The sequence below is a fragment of the Chiroxiphia lanceolata genome, chromosome 16 (genome assembly GCF_009829145.1).
Source record: "Chiroxiphia lanceolata isolate bChiLan1 chromosome 16, bChiLan1.pri, whole genome shotgun sequence".
NCBI lineage: Eukaryota > Metazoa > Chordata > Aves > Passeriformes > Pipridae > Chiroxiphia > Chiroxiphia lanceolata.
The window spans coordinates 8,782,192-8,803,788 of record NC_045652.1 but is presented as its reverse complement, the minus strand read 5'-3'; the positions used below and the strand labels follow the sequence as shown (position 1 = coordinate 8,803,788).

At 43.0% G+C, this 21,597-nt stretch overlaps 1 protein-coding gene across 2 annotated transcripts; it reads left to right on the top strand.

The window, feature by feature from the left end:
- Window positions 1-4,019: 4,019 nt before the first annotated feature.
- GPRC5B (G protein-coupled receptor class C group 5 member B) lies at window positions 4,020-20,671 on the top strand. 2 transcript variants are annotated; one of them, XM_032703759.1, is made up of 4 exons: window positions 4,020-4,130; window positions 10,078-11,087; window positions 15,571-15,683; window positions 19,476-20,671. In XM_032703759.1, exons 2-4 carry the CDS (start codon window positions 10,082-10,084, stop codon window positions 19,479-19,481), a joined length of 1,125 nt encoding a protein of 374 aa, XP_032559650.1. In that variant the 5' UTR covers window positions 4,020-4,130; window positions 10,078-10,081; the 3' UTR covers window positions 19,482-20,671. The 2 variants fall into 2 exon arrangements, with proteins under 2 accessions (XP_032559650.1, XP_032559649.1); XM_032703758.1 differs by having other exon boundaries at window positions 17,086-20,671.
- The last annotated feature ends 926 nt before the right edge of the window (window positions 20,672-21,597 follow it).

Genomic DNA, 21,597 nt, shown 5'->3' with positions numbered 1-21,597 from the left:
TCAAGACTCTTTTCTTCTTTCATTTCCCCTTCCCCCCTTCTCCTCATTAACCACATTTAGTCACCCAGACCCATTTGAGTACTGTGGAGAGCAGGCTCTGCCTTGGGCAGTGCAAGGAGCAACGTGTGAAACCCTCTGCAGTAACAGAGAAATCATCTCACGGTGGTCACACAAATCTCACTGTCTCCTTGACGCTGGCAACCAATGGGAGCACCAGGATTTGTATCCTGCCCTGAGAAAAAGCAGGGCAAGTATTAGGCAAACTAATCACGCTGCAGGGATTTGTGTAATGAAAAGTACCTCTGCTTGGGGGTCAGAAATGGTGTGAATCAACCGCACACCATCGCTGGGGCAAATTCACCTGGTATCTCCATATTCTCTTCTGTCTTATCCATTATTGGGGCGTCTCCACATCCAGGAGGAGATAACAGAGCTGGGCTGCCCCACGATTAAGGCACACGGTCTGTCTCAGGGTATTCTTTCCAAGGCTGCTGGAAAACAAACTGCTTTACAGAGGGTTGGCTTCCCCTCGTGCCACACAGCCCTGCCTGTGCCTGGGGCCTCGACACAATCCCTAATGCAAAGAGTAGTAATGCAGACTTAATGATCGCTGTCATTTCCATGTGCCTACTGCTGATCTCTTAATGAAATATTCCAGTTAAATTGCACTGGTGCAAGCACAGTTCCGTGCTGGCAGGAGCTGCAAAATCGGTCAACCCAGTGAAAAGGTTCTGCAGGAGCTGCTGTACAATAGGGAAGCTGTTGGTGAAATACTGTTGGGACAGCTTTTGTGCCTGCTCCTGCAATAGGCATGACACCTTCCTGGATTTCTGAAGGAAAAGAAGAGAACAGAGGACGGAAATTGCCTTGATCTCAGTTTGGGACACAGAAAAAAATCCAAAATGAGGATGACAGTCAGTGGCGATATGGATTTAGCATTCATTGATGGGTGAGTGGCATCCACTCAGCACTGCTCTAACAGACTCACTCCCTGCTGTCAAATCCTGCTAGAAGCATTGCTGCAGAAGAGAAGAAAATGGGAATATGCAGCACCACACAGACTTTCTGTTTACCTATTGTCACAAGCAGGAAACCAAATATTTGGGGGAAAAAAAGATAAATATCTCTTCAAAGACCAAATGGGTGCTGTAGGAAATAGGATAGTAGAATTCCTGAAAAGTGGTGAGTTTTTAAATTTGAGTATACTATATGACCAGTCTAAAATAAAAGCAAATAGATAACACACACGTTCTTCACTATTCCAGAGATGAAGAAAAGCAGTAAACTTACATCCCTTTAAACCACCAGCTCTGGGAAATATTGCATGGTATAAGCAGAGGTCTCTAAATTTCTCCTTTACTTTGGCCTTGTGTACATCCCCCCTTCCCCAGTCTCCTCCAAGCACTGCTCCCGTGCAAGCAGACACTGGCTGCAGCCACTGCAGGGTCCCGGAAACGTTGTAGGAGCTGGGAGCACCGTGTAAAATCCAGGAATGCACACAGTCCATCTGGGTCACAGCAGCCACTCCATCCTTATACGTGCTCTCTCGAGGTGAGGAAATGCTGAAAGTGCTGGTGACTTAGTGGTTGACTGATAGAAATACTTTTCTCCTTAAAAAAAAGCATATTTTCAGAGCATATTTCAAAGTTAACTAGTAAGAAAGTAATGCAAGAGGGGCTGTGATTTAGTTCATTTACTCTACCAAGTCCTCCTATAATTTCCTTGATGACTCAGTGTCCTGTCCTACACATTTTGCTGGTAGCTAACACTAAGAACTGCTTCAGCAGGACAGAAATCAGCCCTATTCGGCAATGACCCACTAGTAATGGTTGAGAGGGGCATTATCTTTCTTGTTCTATCCGTACAAGGCAAAAGAGGGAGGTCATTTCCTTCAGGGAACCAGGGCTGTGTTAGAGACACAGGAAGAAGGGAACAATGCCCGAGATTTGCATTTGCTGAAGGGCTCAGTACATTGCTCCCTTGTGAGCCGGCCAAGACCGACAGTACATGAATCCTTGTGATTCATCCCTCCTCCGATCTACCTCTCTGTATCCAGCATGGCACAGAGAACTCTGTGTGTTTATTTATACACAAAAAGGTCTTTACTTGGTACTGTAGTATTTGGGTGCTTGGCTCAGGCTCCCAAGTCAGAGCAGGGGGTACAGACTGATCTGGTGAATCAGTATTTTCTACTTTCCTGCCAGACTGCTGAGTGACCTTGGGCAGTTTACAGCAGCTTCACCTCTTACCACCTCAGTTTCTGTAAAATTATCCTGCTTAACTTTGAACAGCATGTAGCTATTGACTGATGCAGGGGAAGGGTATATTGCTTACGTGCGACTCAAATAAAGCCAGTGTCTACAATCTGGAATCAGCAAGGTAGAGAAACTGAGAGAGAAAAAAGCAGAAATGTGAAATTGTTCCTCCGCCTCAGCTTTTCTCGTCCTGCTGCCCTGCCTAAATGCAGCAATTACAACCCAACCCCACCATCGGATTTACTCCATGTCAGCCACGCTGAGAAGTTCAGGTAACCCCCCAAGGCATCATAAATGACAGATAAATAAGCCCACGCATATTAGGAAGAGCCTGTCTAAAGGTTACAGTTCTGCTGTGCTGAAGAACGCACATTTCAGGGCAGACGCTTCCTTTTGGAAGACTCTGGATACGGAAACCTGGCAAGAAGGGCAGGGTGCTGCCTGCGTTGAGGAAGGGCACACACAGGTCACTCCTCGCTGGTGACTTCATGTTGGCTGTACCTGCCCAAATTTTTGCTGCAGTTTAAGTGAAAGCACAACCCAGAGATACATAACACGGCGCGGGTGCTGGTCACGGACGTGTCACACAGATGGACTCTAACCGGCTGAAAAGGCAAATGAGTTTCTGCTGCTCATCTTATGCTAAGCCTGTCTTTCCCTCCTACAAATAACTCCTCCTGGAGTTTGTAGAAAGCCCTGTCTACGACTGTCTCGGAGTTGAGCCGTGAAGCTGGAAAGCAGGAGACCAGCTGCACGTTGGGAGGTGGGAGGCAGACAGCGAGCAGTCCCCAGCATCGCCTTTGCAGGGCCTCGTGTGCAGGGGCTGCTCCCGAGCGCTGCTGCGTGAGCAGCCGGTAAAGTGTCACTTGCACGATACGCAGGCTCCCAGCTTTTCTCTTCCAAGTGTTCAGCTGTTGTCTCAGGCTGCGGCAGGTCGGAAGCTGAATCCAGAGCAGGTCTGGTGAACGTATCCAGCCCCTTGCAAAATCTCCCGCTGTCAGAGAGCTGAAAACCCCCTCACCTTTGCAGTCCCACACCTGGCCATAGGAGTGTGCATGCGCAGCCAGCCCGCCCGGGAGGGGGGTCCCAATGCTTGCCCTCGCACTCCTTTGCGGAGGCAGGAGCAGGCAGGAATGCCCGTCTGTGTGCTGCGTGCCCGCTCCCGCCCTGCGCTCTGTCCTGCCGTCACATCACCTGAGCACGTAGAGCTGCGGCCATGTGTGTGTCCCACTGTGTGTGTCCCACTGTGCGCTCACAGCGGCGATACGTGCCCGCCTGTACCTGCGGTGCGAGGGTGTGTGAGCGTGTGTGTGAGTATCAGTGTGTGTGTGAGTATCAGTGTGTGTGAGAGTATCAGCATGTGCCTATGAGTGTGTGTGTGAGTGTCTGAGCGAGGTGCGTGTGCGCGCACCCCTCGCCGTGCGGCCGCCCCTCTCCCCCGGGTGCCGAGCAGCCCCGGGCGCCCCGGTGTCGCGGGGGTGCGCTGTCCCCGGGGTGCGCCCGGCCCCGCCGAGCAGAGGGAGCTCGACGCCGCCGAACCGGCCCGGCTCTAACCGGGCAGTGCCGCGCCGTGCGGGGCGAGCTCATCCCCCCAGCGCCGATCCGATCCGATCCGCGCCGTGCCGGGAGGGCGGGGCGGTGGGAGGGGGCTGTCCGCGGGGCCGCGGCGCGGCGGAGCGGCGGGCGCAGAGCGCGGCGGACACCGCACCCGCACGGCGCTGCCCGGGCCGGGCGCTCCATGAGCCGCCGCGGGGCGGGTCGGGGCTGCGCTCGCTCCCCGCCGCGGAGCCGCCGCGCCGCCGGTGCCGGGATGTGACTTGCGGCGGGCTGGCGGACAGAGCTGCCCCGCCGCCCTCGGCCGCAGCAAGACAGCGGGTGAGCCGGCGGCCAGGCGGGGGGGACACCGGAGCCGGGTCCGGGGGGCTGCCCCCGGGGCAGCGCTGCGGGCGGGGGGGGCACAGCGGAGCCGCTCGCCCGGCTCTGCGCCCTGCGCTGCCCGCAGAATTAGCCCGGTGGCCGCCAGCAGACAACAGGCTGGATATAGGAGTCCGGGGGGGATTAGACGGGATATAGGGCAGGATGGGGGGGGGGCTGGAGCAGGGGGCTGCGCTGCGCGGCGGGGAGCGGGGAGGAAAGCTGGCGAGGAGGATAGTGGAGTTGGGAGAGTGGGGACAGGCGGGGGAGGGAGAGACGGGGAAAAGAAACCAAAGAGAGAAATGAGAGAAGGGACAAAAGAGAGGAGGCTGGAGCGGGATAGGCATCGTCCAGGGAGGAGGAGGAGGCGGAGGTTGCAGGCGGATTAAGGGGAGCCCGGAGAGGCAGCCGCGTACCGGCCGCACGGAGGGGCCGCTCGGCCTCGCTCCGCGCTCGCGGGGGAGTTGCAGCCAAGCCCGGCATCTCATCGCATTCCCCAGCGGGAGCTCAAGGGCAGCAGTAACGGGGTACAGGCCGAGGGGGAAGAGCCTTTTGTTGGCCTTTCGCCGCCCCTGTCCGGTCCCGGGGTTGGCGGGAGCCCCGGCTGGGTGAGGGTGCGGAGCAGTTTTCTCTCTAGTTAATAAAAGCCCCGTCTCTGTGTTGCCTCTCCGCAAAGCCACGCAGTGATAGGATTTAGCACTTATGTGAACCCTTTGTTTACACCTGCCCTAATGTTTATCTCAAGGCTAACAGGATTTCCTGCGCGCTGAACCCAAACACCCAGGTTGGTGCTCAGCGCTAGCACGGAGTACCTGTTCATTGGGGATATGCTTGCTGCTTACCAGCAGGGAATATCGGGGTTGAGGTGTCCTCTCGCTGCATCGGGAGAAATCAGGTGACAGAACCCATCTGTTAGAAGGCTGTGACATGAATAGAAACAGTCTGAGAATTAGCAAAGAAAATAAAAACATTGATTACTGTCATTGATTGCTATCGGTTGTGAAATCTACTCTAGGCGCTATGGCCAGAAGGATCCAGGCACAGGCGATTCACAGAATCTGACCGAAGGGAATTGTGAGCACCTAGAACATTAGCAAGATCACTTCATATTATATTCAGCGTTACAAAATATTTCTAAATGAAAGCAGCACTTTTTCTACGTGTCCTTTTTGGAGCAGGGTCTTGCTTTCTGTAACCGTGAGGCTCTGCAGAGCGTTATGTGTATCTAATGCAGGGGCTGTCAAAATCACTGCTGTATTTTTGCCTACAAAGCACAATTGCACTATTAATTATTATTCTGGAAAAACACACATCTCTTGGGTAGTCTGATCTCAACTTGGCTGTTGCTGCTCTGTTATCAGTCCCGAAGCTCATTCTTCTGATCTGATCAAAAGCAGCTGGCAGAGATCCCGTGTTGTGATTAATTCCTCACTCACTAGCATCTCTCCACAACACTTCATGGTGGGGGCTGTTTTCTTTTGGAAATTGCACAGTGAACCAGTCTTGTGTCTGTGTGGCAGGCGGGTTACTATTTGTGCTACTATTGCTGATATTTACTAGATTGTTTTTCTTCTCTGTGTTTGGATGCATCTTCCCGTGTCTGTTGACTAACATTAGAATATGGGAAGAGGCAGAACAGCTAACCATGAATAGCCTAACCCTAAATCTTCACATGATTACAGATTTACATAGCAGCACACAGCAATATCTTTTTGACTGGATATTTGCAAGTTTTGGTCAGGAGACTTTAGTTATGGAAAGCCTCATTGATTTTTAACCATGACAACTTTTTGATGACAACTGTGAGATTTTCTGTTTCTGCTTAGTTGCTTGTAATTGTACTTCATACCTGCTGGGGCAGCTTTGTGTCTGCAATTTCTGTAGTGATTCTGTGCCAGATAATGTAATGTAGGAGACTGCACTCTGTGGAGTTATTACAGCTGTCATTGAGAGCTGTCCTGCTAATTGTTTGCTGCTTTTGCCTGAAATGTGTAAGGCTCATTGATTAATTTTAAGTGCTTTTGGTTGCTCTGGGTTTAGGTATGTTACCTTAATAGCTTTACCGAAATAAAATTTTGGAGAGCAATTGGGGGGGAGAGGGGGTGGAAATCGTTGATTTCCTTCTGTATGAACCGTTCATTCAACTATGTGGGGGCTGTATTGCTGCCACTTACTGTATCTGTGCTGGAATGTTTCTGTGGCATTCCTGTATTACTATTGCTGTAGTTCTCTGGCAATAGGAATGAAGTGCCAGCCAAGAAGAGCGCTATTGTTACTACAGTGAGGTTGCATAACTTTGGTAAGAGCTAATCTAGACATAAAGAGGTAAAAATACTCCTCCTCTACAGTTACTGATTTAGGTAACCACCAGTGAGAATGTGCGGACAGATTTTACTACAAAATCTCAGACACAGGACTCTGCCATCCTACACACTGCACAGGCTTGAGGAAGACACTATTTGAATAAAACACCCATATTTATATATTTCTTTTTTCCAAAGCAACTTTTCTGGAAAAAAAACTTTACAGTTTTCCCTTCAAATTATTTAGTCTCTCGTTTTAGCTTAAGTTGGGTATTCCCTTGCAAGACTTGTATGTTGTAATGCAGTGTTTTCCCTTGTTTTTACAACTGTCTGTGTCCAGTCCTGAGTACCAACACTAGAAAGGGGATTTTTTCATTCGTGTCATCACAGGGGGTTGATTACTATTGCCAGTTTTTACCCAGTCAGGCAGAAATACATAGTAAACAGGTCGGAAACAAACTGCTGTATTCATACCAGGGGGGAGGAAAAGATTTTTCCTTTAGAGACTTCAAGCTCTGCTTGCAAGCTTTGGTCTGGGCAGGATCTAGTGTTCAGTGGGACTTAACTGACATTTGGTGGGAAATGATTTCACACCAGGAGTACCTGTCAGCAGTCCTAGAGATTTCTTGGTCAGTGCTGTAGCAGTCTAGGACCTTACTAAGAAGACCACTGTTTATCTCCATCAGCTTTCCCAAAAGTAATTTCACATATGGAAGTAACTTGAGAAAACTCCTCTTGAGTTGAACATCTCTACATTTCAGGATATAATTTTATCTGAATTCTCAATATGTTTTGTCACAGCTTAATTTTCCCTTTCCAAAAGAAAGCACTTCTTCGTGGAGGGGGAAATACTTAAATTCATTAACCCTCCCTTCCCCCCTCCCAAACACTTCCAAATAGGAAGAGGAAACAAATGATGGGCTGACAATATGACTGCTTACCCATGCAGCACAATCTCCATGGAAACAGACTGTCCTAGAATAGCTCAATCACATGAGGGTTACATGACATGAATAAAGTAACCAGAAAACTGGAAAATATCTTAGAACTGGGGATGCTTGCACTTAATTCATTACCCCCCAGGTTTTTGGAGAGTAGCTAATAAACAAAGCTAGTATTGAAAGCAATTTGCTTTCATGCTTATCATAATTTGTAAGTGATGGGATAGTGGAAAATTAACATGACCCTCACTTAAGGGCTGTTTATTGTTTCCAGTTTGGGTGACATTTAGAATGAGTTTTGAATCATTTTCCACATGACCTCCTCCTCCTTGAAATGGTACCACTGGTTTGCAGCATTGCCTTAGTAGATCCCAGTGGATTGCCTCTCTTTGTGTCAGCAGGCACTGACCATTTCACACTTTTTAGGACATTTCAGATACTCTACAGTAAATTCGGTAGTTGAAGAAGGAATTGCAGAACTACCTTCAGAATGTTTCCTTCTAGTTAATGATGTACTCACGAGGCAAGGAGATTTATTGAGTGTAACCATATTCAATACAAAACTGAATACATTTCACTGATGATTAGTTTTCTGTCTGTAAGGTCAGTGTTTTTAACATGGGTGTTGTGACAGAGTCATTGAGAAACCTGTTTTACAAATAAGACATAAACAAGTATATATTCTACCAATTCACCATAAAGTAAATTAAAGATATGTAGAAATCCCAATTCATTTGTCATCAGGTGCAGGACATTGCATCACTAGAACACTGCAGACCTTTCAACAGTGCAAAAGATATGCTAATTTCTATGGGCAAGCAGAGATTGTCGATTGCCCTTTTCATGTTTGTTCAAGCCCAGATCACATTATTTGTCACAGCTCCCACTTCTGAGATGAAGGTTTGTAATAGGATGTTTCGTCTGTTGTGTGAGTGAAGACCACAGAGTCATTATGCATTTATATTAGCACATTTGCTGTCTTGGTGCCTCTAATAGGAAACATTACAATCTCCATCATCTGTCTGCTGGCAGAGGCCGAAAATGGCCATTGGTCATTATGCAGTGAAACATTAGTTTGAAGACTGAGATCCTCAAGATTTGACTTTGGTCATCACAGGCCTGTCATACACAGGAAGAAAATCCACAGTTCTCAGCTATGAGACCCTGTACAGTTTTGTACAGTCTATGTTAATTTTTCGTGTTGGTAATGACCAGCTGTGCTCGACACAACAACACTGCACTGTTACTTTAAACCATTTTCAACTCTCATCAAAGTTTTTGAAGTTTTCATTAAATGCAGTTCTGATCCATGAAATAGCTTTGGACAGGTAACCATTTAGGGCTGTTGACTGACTTACAAAAGAGCTACTGCCAGTTTCTCTGCTTTTCTCTTTGTGTCCTAGACATGTCACATGAGCAGTGACTCGCAGTGACCAACATCACTGCCCGTTTATGTGGTGGTTTTGTTTGTATGGTCACACCATACAGGTGGGAGTCTTGCTCTGAGCACTCTTACCCTGGCACGTTGCTCACATCAATGGGCAAGATCCTGCTGGAACTGCAGCACTGACTGCAAGTGAAGGTTACCAGTGTCAGCTTTCAGAGCTGGTTCATGCAGTGTTTCTCCAGACAGCCCTTACGGGGCAGCTCTCACCCAGGCACACTGGGCAGTAGGTTATATTTTTAACAATCTCCTTTGCCTTTCTTTGCTTAATATAAACAAATGCTATAACATATGTATTTTTAAAGCACCTCACCCATGTTCTTCCTAAAACTTGAGTTGGGATTTGTCCAGGCTTTTGGTCCTATGGTCAAGTGGGATGTGTTGTGTTCCTGGAGAGTTTACCACTGTTTACTCTCTGGATCTGGGAAAGTGATGCTCTGTTTTTTGTTATTTGTTTCCTTTGTATGGCTTTGGACTTGCTAAGAAGCACAATGAGTCATTCATTTTTGACTAGCTGACTGATGACACTGCATGTGTGCACCATTGTCACAGAATATGGGATTTTTCTAGCCAACCATTCCCATTTGCAAATGCTATCTAATACCTGGGCTTTGGAAGAAGATGAAAGAAGTGAATATTATAACTCTTTATTGACCAAGCATGAAAACAAGATTTTCCTTTTTTAAAAAAAATACAATGTTTATTTTCCTTGGACTGGTTTATCCTTTAAGTAATAATTTAAAAAGTGCTTTTTACTCTTGCTTTGTTCCAGTGAAAGGAACGAGGCTGTGGAACAGTCTGTTTGTAGTATAGCTTACACTTGCATCAGGCCCAGTGCAACTTACACATACTTTAAGTACCTGAATTTGAATGGGGTATTAAGTTTGAACAGGTAGTATCTAAGTACTGTGTATAATGTATTATTTTGCACCAGGATACAGAATTTCTTCTGGCTGTGCTTTAGGATATTTGCAGGGGCAGAGTTTGGCAATGCTGTTTTCAGTCTGTGCAAACAGAGTAATGAGTCAGTTTGCATTCTGAGTACAACATGCAAAAGCAGCTTCTGGGAGGGCAGTGAAGGGGGCTGGGGGTAGGCTGTGCCAGGCAAATACAGTGCGAAAACAGTAAACACGGGCCACAGAAACCAGCTCCGCTTCCAGTTGCTGTGAAATCCTCCAAAGTGAGCTCCAGCTAAACAAATACTTTGTTGTCTCCGACAGAAAAATGAAAACCTACCCAGCCATCGGTTTCTTCCTCCTCTTTGTGATCAGCTATGGCTCTTCGGAAAACTCCAGCACGCCCAGGGGGTGCGGACTGGATCTCCTCCCTCAGTACATTTACCTGTGTGACCTGGATGCCATCTGGGGGATCGTGCTGGAGGCAGTTGCAGGGGCAGGTGTGCTGACCACATTGCTGCTGATGCTGATTTTGCTGGTGAGGCTGCCCTTCATCAAGGACAAAGAGAAGAAGAGCCCCCTGGGAATGCACTTCCTCTTTCTCTTTGGGACTCTGGGACTGTTTGGGCTGACGTTTGCTTTCATCATACAAGAAGATGAAATGGTGTGCTCTACCCGAAGGTTTCTGTGGGGAGTTATCTTTGCTTTGTGCTTCTCGTGCTTGCTAGCTCAAGCCTGGAGACTTCGCAGACTAGTTCGCCATGGGAAGAGTCCATCTGGCTGGCATCTAGCTGGGGTGGCGATCTGCCTGATGCTCGTGCAGGTCATTATCGCAACCGAGTGGTTGATACTGACGATTGTCAGAGATAACAAGTTGGCCTGCAGCTACGAGCCGATGGATTTTGCTATGGCTTCGATTTACGTTATGTTCCTGATGGTATTTACCATGGGATTCTCGTTTTTCACTCTCTGTGGAAAGTTTAAGAAATGGAAGAAAAACGGAATATGCCTCATTATAACCCTTTTTTTTTCCATTCTGATTTGGGTGGCCTGGATGACTATGTACCTCTTCGGTAACGCTGAGCTACAGAGAAGAGACAAATGGAGTGATCCCACTCTGGCTATTGCACTGGTGTCCAGTGGTTGGGTGTTCGTAATTTTTCACGCCATCCCAGAGGTCCACTGTACCATCCTTCCATCACAGCAGGAAAACACTCCCAATTATTTTGATACTTCACAGCCAAGGATGCGCGAAACTGCTTTTGAGGAAGATATACAGCTTCCTCGGAGCTACATGGAAAACAAAGCCTTTTCAATGGATGAACATAACGCAGGTAAGAATTTGCTGTAGAGGACTGTATTTTTCTGTAGTAGTCAAGAAAACTGTCTGTATGAGACCTTCTTCAGGTGTTCAAAACAAGGGTCGTTAGAAATGCCATATTCTGCGTACTACATATTGTTCCCTTTTACATTAAGAACTCACCCAGTGAGGGGGAAAAATGCAGAAAATACACGTGTTAAGTTAGAAGGATTCTTCTGCATGTTGTTTTTTCTTTGAAAAACTGAACAATTTGAAATGCAAAGCCCTATTTTAAATAGTTTAAATAGTTTTTGTCATTAGCAGGTAACAACATTTAATACAAAATATTTTCCCCAAACCCAAGAAAAAAATAAAGTAAGTGGTCTGTGTTACAAAACGCTCAGCCTCTTGAGCAACAAAATAATTATGATTAATTATATTTCCATTAAAATTAATTTAGTGCCACTTTGTGTCACTGTGGGGGAAAAATGCCAAGTGGCTTATAGACAAGTTCAAAGACAGCCTTTGTTCTGAAGGCTTTAACATCTGAGGTTTCACAGAGGTTTCGAGGCAATTTGCTTTCCTTGTCACAGAAGGATGCATGAAGACACATCGTTAATATTTCCAGAGAAAATGTTTTGGAGTGATTACTGAAAGGACCAGCAACAACTGGGTGCTTAAGAGATCCAAAGCATTGCTGACTGTTTAAACCCGTGTCAGAAATGCATGGGTGACCCTCTGACCCAAGGAGGGGGAAGCAGGAGCCCGATGGGGTCGTGGAGGGGGGTTGTGCTCTGGTGCTGTCCCACACTTGGGTAAAGGATTTCATTACTAGTCACACGGATTTTTATTCGCTCTAATTGAAAAGAATACTGGCCTGGTATCCCAGCCAGGAGCTGCCACATTGCTTTGGCAGCCCCTAAAAGGCAGCTTAGGGCACTTTGTCCAGGCACTTCACCTTTCTGTTTGTCTGTATGTGTCTTTGATTTCCTCTGGGTACAGACCAGACACAGAAGAAAACAGCACTCTTGTTTGGCACAATGGCAGGTCAGGAAGGCATTTTTCTTTTAAGTGTTTTAGCAGTAACTTTAAAGGTCTCCTTCTAAGTATGGACATTTTGAACAGAAAGGAGTTAAGTTCTGTGAACAGATACCACAAGGGCAGTGGTAAAACAAAAATCAAATGGATAAAAGAATGGTTGCTATTACTAATGTTCCAGAGCAACAGAGGCAGCTGCACTATGGACTGTTGAAAGTACTGGTTTTTTCTGGGTGTGTTTTTGGTTTTTTTAGCTGTCCCCCACCCCCCATTAAATTAATTTCATAGTAAGGTAACTGCAGTGACTTCAGTGGAGCTATTTCAGACTGAGGCAGATCTAAGAACAAAATTGGATCTTTCAGTCTGTATAATTCCAATTCATGCATGTGTTTAGAAAAAAGAATTGGAAAATCCTTTTTCATCTAATCATTCAGTAATTAAGTTTTTCAGTGAAATGGATAGATGTGTGATAGCTAGAAAATCATTATAGTGTCTATTATACTGCAATTTATGTTCTGTTTTAATCTATCTGAATCTTAGTACAATACAAAATTGATTTCCTTATCTGATGCCCTTATTAATATTTATCTTAATAAATGCATGTCATTCATAGTGCCACGGCATGGGGGAATTTTTAATAAATCAAAACAGATTCGATATTCCTTTGCAGCAGTTCTTTAAGCACAGACTTAGACAACAGTGTTTGGAGACAAAACTTATTATTATGGTAGAGACTTAAAGTAAATACAGGCAGTAATAATCAAGTCACGTATTGCAGCTGCTGAAATGTCAGTTTAAGTCAGATCACTGACATCAGCTGATGGTTGTCAGTGGTAAAGCACCTGGAGTCTATTAGCAATTGGCTCTCTGCAGGTACTTAGAGAATGTTCTCTTCTTTCATCCATTTAATTAACTCAATTGGAGAATTCATCGTTAAGAGTTTAGAAATTAATGGAAGGGTACTTTCTTCAATTATACTTGGGAATAATGTTTAAGAATGGAAGATCTACTCGTTGTGAAATTTTAGAAGACGAGATAACCAGAAAACACCTCTTGGTTCCCTGACTGTAATACTTGTTTCAGTAAACAGTCAGCTTGAAATAGAAAAATATGCCTGGACAAACATATTCTCCATTAATTCCTGTTATTTCCATTAATACTCATATCAAACAATTCCATAAATTTGCTCTTTTTCAAGATTCTAAGTGGCATTTTAAGAATCTGAACAACTTTTAAACTATAGGGTCAAACAAGCGTATGTCCTCCTAGTTTCCTTCTTTCTTAGCAAAGATGTAGCTTCAAGTTACACGTCACAACAAGAGCTGTTCTATTCCAGGAATAACATTAAGCATTAATAAAGCAAAACTATCTTAAAGTTAGTATTTTAAATATCTTTTTAACAGCATAATTATCTGGGATTTTAATATTCCTATAATAGGTTGAAATATCTATTTTAAAAAGTTTTTTACATAGCTGTGTCTTTTAAAAATGTTAGTAAAGTCTTTAGAAACGCTGGACAAAGGCCAGTTCTCGGTGCTTTCTGGAAGTGCAGTCCACACTAGTAGGGCAACCTCTGTAGGCAAAGAGAATATGCCTTATACATGAAAAATTTGGATGTGAAATGTAGAATGCTACAGCTGTCAGGAAACCCAAGCCCAAGCAATTCCAGTACTCCTTGAATTTCATTTAATAACTTTTAGTACCACAAGACACCATTGCAGCCAGTGCCTAAAACCAGAGTTAACAAAATTGAAAATACGTGTTAAAAGGAGACTTTGACACATTTGCTCAGATCTTCTTGGCACTGCTTGTTTTTTACCTGTACGTACCCTATGCAAGAGCATGTATTTAATAGTAATGGAAAAAGTACAAGGAAAAATGGTAAAACTGGTATGAGAAAAAAAAAATCTAAAAAAGCTGGTGTTTTGTCCACCAGCTTTATCACAGATTCTCATCTTTAAAAAATTTTAGACTCTTTGCAATAGTAGGGAAGGGAAATTTAGCAATATGGAATTGAATTTACTGGCTCTTTAAGATAGCTTTGAAATTAAGCTTTTTATGTAAATATTTTGTGCAAATGTGTAAATATTTTATTGATAGTATGTATTAGAAATATTTTTATTTATATGTACTATCAAATACCAGTGCAATCATTTCTGCTTAACACACAATATCTAGTCAAACAACAACAACAAAAAAGTGCTACTGACCTTGAGATGGTTAAATATAAAAAAAAAAGTACTTAATTCCAGCTTAGGTATTTTCATCATTTGTTTTCTGTGTTCTGCAAAAATATGTAATTTTAAAATATAGAGCAAATGAGTGTCTGTGTGTCTCTGAAGTCAACAATTGAGCATTTTTACCAGGGTGGAATTTCTAAATTTCCATGCTAAATCAATAGCATGTTCTTCCTCCTGGTGCAGAGGACAGCATATGGCAGTAGGATCCATTTAAATCTTGTTCTACACAGAGCAACTCTATTAAATCCTGACTTTATTAAAGTCTGTGCTGTAATTCTCGTAAACTTGAGCTCATTCACGATTTCAGCCAGAGAGCGTAGAATTGTAATTTGAATTAAATCTAAGAGAAATTCTTGCTCCAGGTGCCTGAACTGGGCATGTTTCTATTTACCAGCTGACAGATGAGTATTGCCCGTTGTAACCACGCACACTGTGTGGATAAATGAGCTCTGTTCCCTGGCCATGTCTGAACTCAGTGAAGCCATTATTTACCCCCAAAATTAAAGAGGGAGTTTTTGTGTGTCCATCCCCAGACTGGTGTAGAGAGAAAGCAGTATATCCCTCACTGTGCATCTCTCTCATTCAGAATATACATCTTGAACCCAAATTAATGGAGAGACTGATGTTTTCCTGGTGTAAATGTTCAAAAGGACAGTTGGTATCTTCTCTTTTGCTTCAGTCATTTTCCATGTTTAAGCTATTCGAAAGCAATATTTACTCCATCTTTCTAGTTTCTCAGAGTAAATATAATCTGAAACATCTGGAAAATCCTTATATGCTAGTCATGCTGAAGTAATGCTCAGGGGGCTGTGAGCATGCTTACTGGCTCGAGCAAGGCTTTGGATCCCTGTCCACTGAATTTGATAGAAAGCAAATTGCAATACATTTTACTTAACCCCACAGTATCCAGACCAACACTTTGCAAAATGCACTGTTAGAGCTTCAGTGACTGAAGATACTGAGCTTCCTCTGATATGAGACTAAGCTTCAAAAATTTGGTTCCATTAAATTTTTTCCTGTTCCACAGCAAGCAGTTAATTTTATGTAAATCTGTTTCTTCCGAGATCCATTCCCGACTATGTAACAGAAACAGCTGTTCGAAAGCAACGTGAAAACTGGCATGGCAACAGGAAAGTTAAAATCAGTGGCAAAGTTCCCAATAAGTAAGATGGAAGGAAGATACTTTGTGACTTCACAGCTTTAATTGTGTTCTAAGAGTGATCTCTCTTTTCTGAACAGCACTAAGAACGGCAGGATTTCGAAATGGCAGTTTGGGAAGCCGACCCAGCGCTCCTTTTAGAAGCAATGTTTATCAGCCAACTGAGATGGCAGTTGTGCTAAATGGTGGGACTGTAAGTATCAAAATGTGATGATTTAAGAGATCTTTGATATGCACTGATATATACAACCACTACTAATTGAAAAACCTGCTTGTAGCTTATTCACAGCAGGGGGAGAGCTATAAATGAAAATGTGGGCAGCAAGTATGCATGTAATGCTTCCCTTCCCTCTAGAAAATATGTAATTAACAAGTATTTTGCATTTCTTTACTTGGCCATTCACATTTTGCAGTGCAGCTTGAGTGAACCAAGTTTTTTTGTGAGACTACATGTTCAATGGCCCTTTCAAATCTAATTTGTGTTAAGATATTTAACATAACTATTAAGTGACACCATTTCTAACCTGATATTTTTCAAGATTATGTGAGTCACATAAATGTTCACAGGCCAGTGCATTGCTTCAAATAACAATAACTGTTGCAGATAGTGGTGATCTTTCCCATCTTCTATTTTCTTGTAAAATGTATGTAATTCTTTGTAACTTACAGATTTGTACCTCTCTTGAAAAGGGGTTCATAAAAGAGGAATATAGAATATTTTAATGTTAATAGCATTGATTTTTCTTCCTTAGACAGTAGTTTGGCATGCAATTCTTTGATAGACCTGTTTTTCTGCAGCCTGCTTGTTGTAAGAATGGTTTAGTGATCTGATGCCAAACGGATTTTCTAAATGTTTTTCACATCATGTGTAATTCGCGCTTAAGACATTTCATATAGCAGGCATACTGTTAAAAAAGAAGAATTTTCATCCCCACATTCTTCATGCATATCTACATGCTTCTTAAAAATCTACTCATGAGCCAGTTTATACTCATGTGAGTTGGGTTTTCTTTTGTTTGAATCATGAGTTGATTCCATAACTCAACCTCTACATTTAAAATCAAATAATGTGAACTGATTGCAGGTCTGGTTTTGGTTTTAAATAAGTGAAGTCTTGGTTGATTATAGTGAACAGGAGGGACTAGATAAAAGAATTCTCCTCTGTGGGTAAGACAATGTGAAACATGTCAACTTGAGTAAAATGAAAAGGCTTTGCTTTGTGTCAGTAATGGATTGCCTCCTTCTGATGTTTGGATTCATCTCTGCCTGTTTTCTGATACCAGAATGTGCAGCTCAGGGAAAAGGCAGTTTAAGGATGAAAAGCTTGAGAATTTGGTTTGGGGGTTTCTTTGTTTTTCTTTGTTCTGAGGTGGATACGAAGCTCAATGGAGAACATCAGATAGTGATTAATGTGTGTATATATTCATGGTTTTTACAGAGAGGTGAATGCACTGTATGGGTGGAAGACGAGTCTCTTTGTATCACTTTGCTCTAGAACTACCATCTGGAAAGCTGTCATGTACATGTAGCATGATAACACTGACTTTTGAACAGTCTAGATCTCTCAGTTATGGGTTTGTTATCCTTATTTCCAGATACCAACTGCTCCGCCAAGTTACACTGGACGACACCTCTGGTGAAAGGCTGTAGGCTGTAGAGAATAAGAATCCTTGTTGCAGATGTTGTTCCCTGGCAGTGTGTCTTTGAGGGAAGGAATCCATAACAGTACCAGAACAAAGCAACAAAACATCCAGGATCTTTCGAAATCCTACAGAGGATTTTGTCTAAATGTGAACACCATTGAACTGAGAATTGCAGAAACAAAATTGTAAAACTGAAGCTGAATCTAACTTAAAATTGAAGTAGGCACACCTTAAATTGGAAGAGGGGATATTGTATTCTGAAATGTAAGATATTCTCTTGTCTGTAACTTGTGTGCCAGGCAAGCCTGTTTTTGGTGGTTGCCAGTTGCTTGCAAAATACCCTCCTCTCACCTAAACTTAATTCATGTTGCCACAAGAGATTGCCACGCAGGACTTCTTTCCATTTTGCTCCTTTTCCCTTCATTTCAAACGTCATGAGAAGTACCTTGTTTGCTCATTATGTAGCTGTACTGTACAGTCACGTAGCATCATGTGTAGTCAAGCATTGTCACTCTGTGGCAACTAAATTCCCATTACGCCGTAGGCTGATACACTGCTCTTCAACAAGCTGGTCTAGGAGGTGCAGTTCTGGAGGGATGAAAGGTCTAGGCATGTTTCACGCGAGTTATGGAGCTTCTTGAGGCAGAGAGGGAAAGCGCAGGTCCAGCACAGAGGCAGCCGTCCTCGGCCTCACGGGATGGATTCCCTGTTATTCCAGCCTCGATCCCGGTTGCGAGCGGAGAGCTGCGCGCTCCCACATGTCCTGCAGGCGAAGCCGTTCGGTGAAACCTTGCAGGGATGTACTTTGGCAAAGGTTTAGCTGGGAGGGAATGTGAGTGGTGGCGTTTGCAGCAGCAGTCCGTTGTGCTGGTGGATGAAAGGCAGCGCTGCTGCCCTGCCCAGCCCTGGGGTCGGGCTGATGGCCAGGCGGGAGCAGCTGAGGAGCACTGACCACCCCTGGGAGACACTCAGCAGCAGAGTAGGGTCGAGACCTCCCTTTCTAGTCCCTGTTCGTATGAGTAGTCCCCTTGACTGCAGTTATTTGTGCATTTAAATGTGGTTGTGCATTTTAGTGCCTAGAGAGTAGAATCTCCGTGCTGGAGGTGGTTTGTTGTTGTTTTTGTTTATTTAAGGTGGTTTCTTCCCTACTCCTCCCCTCCCCATCCATTTTCTTGAGTTGATATAAGGCAGACTTACTCAAACCTTTTTGTTTTCTCCAGGTTATTTAAAAGGTTCCCATTGCCCATTTTTTGTGCCATGGTTTTTCATTATGTTGAAGCAATCATTCCTTTCTTTAACATTTAATACATATCGGACATTGAAAACATCATTGTATCCTCACTGTTTGGCCAAGGTTAATCTTAGCTTTCCTCGATACTAAAAGCTAATTGTTTTTACTTGAAGGCATAGGAAACATATAACAATTAAACTTTGCATATGCTGTAATAAAAATATATATTTTCAAACTAAAAAAAAATAAAATGTACAAATAACTGAATAGCTTAGTAGCTTCAGAGAAAGAAGTTACTTGCTGTGTACCGCAAAAGAAAGACAAGCTTTTTATTTTTCAAGAGTCTTCCTGATTCTTCATGTACCTCCATTTCTACTGAATTAGGAACCTAGTCCTGCAGACTTGTACTCCCACGAGTAGTCCCATCGGCACCAGTAGGTCTACATACAGGTACAGAGGCTGCAAGACCAGTCCCTAAGTGTTGCACACAGATATATGTATATATATATATGGAAAAATATATATTGCCATTCTTGCCATGATCATCTTATGGGGTTTTATTTCAAAGCCCTTCTCCTCCAGAAGCAATGTTTTTCTGTCATGCATGAGTGAAGGAGTACGTTAGCACCCCCCCTGCCCTTCCCTCCTCGAGGCAAAGGAAGCATGTGCTTGTTTTAGGGATCCTTTATTTCATTTTGTATGTAACTAGATGGCCTTAGTAACCAAGTAGGGTAGGGGTGGATATTGCATGCTATCCAGCGACTTAGAAATACATTTTGCTTGTTTTAAGCAGAGCTTTGATCAAATAAGACTATTTGAGATAATGATAGCTACCCATATGATGCATAATTTGGAACAATAAAAAAAACTATTACCCATCACTTGCCTGCAGAATTTTGCTTTTAAAAACCAATTTAAAAAAATCCCTCATAAAACTCTATCATAAAAACATATAAGATGACCATGGCACAAATGGTAGGACAGCTTTCTTTTTAAAAGTTTATCATGCTACAACCAAGACTGATGAAGTATAATACACATTTTACAGACCTTGGACAAAATCTGTACAAGATATAGTTATCTTAAGAAACTTTTTTTTTTCTTTTTCTAGATGTGACTGAATTGATAAATAGAGTTCCCAATCCTGCTTCTGATGAAGTTGTTTGGAATTTGAAGCCTTATGCAAAGATAAGGCCAGATCTTACAAACTGCTGCTCACATGACTAGTCTCATTGGGTTAGTCATGTGGACTATTTACAAAACTAAAAATCAGCAGGATTGGGTTTAACGTGTGGTGGTGAAAGTGTGGCAATAGATTAGGAGGGTCTTTATTTTCCAACTTTATACAATTAGTAATAAGCAACTTTTTTTTTTGTAAACTAGTCTGTGATGTAAAATGCCCCAAATAAAACTGTAATTGAAGAAAGGCACCTTTATGTTAACTTATATTTTTGTTACAGTATTTACTTTTGCCTTTTTTGAAAGTTTTCTAGAATGTAGAGCATCTGTGAACAACATAATAAGTAAGTAAGCACAAGCCTTTCGCAGTTCTCCTAATTACAATTAGCTTTTATACTATAAAAGCTACTGTGTTGCCCCTTGATGGTTATGTGCTTATGGTGTTTCCATGCAGAAAAATGGAATCACAAAGCATCTGAAAAAACTATTACCAAAACAAGATTTATAATGACTGGCTTTTGGTCAGTGGCTGGAAAAGAGTTCAAAGCCATTCTTTACAGATCCTGTCCTGCTTTCAGATGAGTTGAGGGTGTTTGAGGCTTGCCAGAAAATATGTAGCATCTTCAGAAGAACACTCTCAAGACATACAATTGTTTCTATAAACAAGGTACATGAACTACTATAGAACGAGCTGTTTCAGCTTTTAGTCTAAACACAGGCATCTTGGTTGGCTTTGTTTGAGCTTGATGCCTTGGATTTAACCAAAGGCCATACAAAAGGGAGCATTGTAGCTTTTATAATAAAACAATTGGACTATTCTACCAACTTACAGGATTACAAAGCAGGTGCTTTTTATTAATTGATGAGAGCTAAAGCTCATTTTTGATAGATAATATATATTTATTAAATGTATTAACGTGTGTTTTATAACGTACCCTTTTTTCCGCTGATTGTTGCATACTGGTATCTTATTAAGTACATCTTTAAAGGATTTTCAAGACAATCAATGTGTACCATGATGACTGTACATAAGTATACAAAACTACAAAGGTTGTAAAGCATGGGCAAATGTTTTATTTTCAAAATGCTGTTCTTAACGAGAATAAAGGCTTTACTATTTACTTACAATGTTTGTGTTACCTTGCTGTTAAAATCCACCTGAAGTTTTTTCCATTACAGTGAACTAATGGTGTTACAGACAGCATTGTAAGTGTAAGCTAAGTTAAACTGAAGGAAACAGGCTTCTAGAGGCCACATTCCTCCACCTTTGGCCACATTCCCATGCTTACCCTTAGCTCTGGCACCTATCAAACCCACAGTGAGCCAGTCAAAGAGATGAGCAGCCAAACTCTTAACAGACTGGTGAATTTTTTTTTTCCAGTTGGCTCAGCAGTTTCCTGTCCTGGCTCAATTGCTCATGCTTGGGAAAAGGAAGGGATAGGATCATACAGCTGGGGTTGAAGAAGGTTTTTTCTTCAAATGGTTTGATTTTCCAGATCTGGTGCAACAACTATCACCACCCAGGAAAAAAATCGAGGGGTGGGTACCGGTATAACAGTGAAGACAAAGCCTGTGTAAGTGATGGAAGAAATCCATGTGGAGCCACAGCAAGTGCTCTTATCCATGTTTTATCATGTGTTTGTTTGAAACAACTAGATCTTTGACTTATATGGAATTAGTAGCAGAACTGCAAATATCTTCTCTAATTGTGAAATTATAAAGGCTTAAATAAGACTATGCTCAACAGGACTAAGTTAAAAAAATGAAGGCTCCTTAGCAGAGGGCCCAATCTGAGTTTTACTGGACCTAACACAGGTAAGTACCATACATAAGATTTGTGAAAATGCCGCCACTGGGATCTTAATTCTACCCTTTCTCAGCACACGTGCTAAGTGGTAACAAAAGGGCCTTTGAATTTTTTTCCCCTGCAGAAATGCAGAGCGACCTCAGCTCTCATTGCCTTCCATTGGAATTGCAGGGGCACAGTGTTTCTGCAAATCGTTCTGAACAGGGCCTGGATTTGTGTAAACTGTCACAGCTCAGCACGAGCCAGT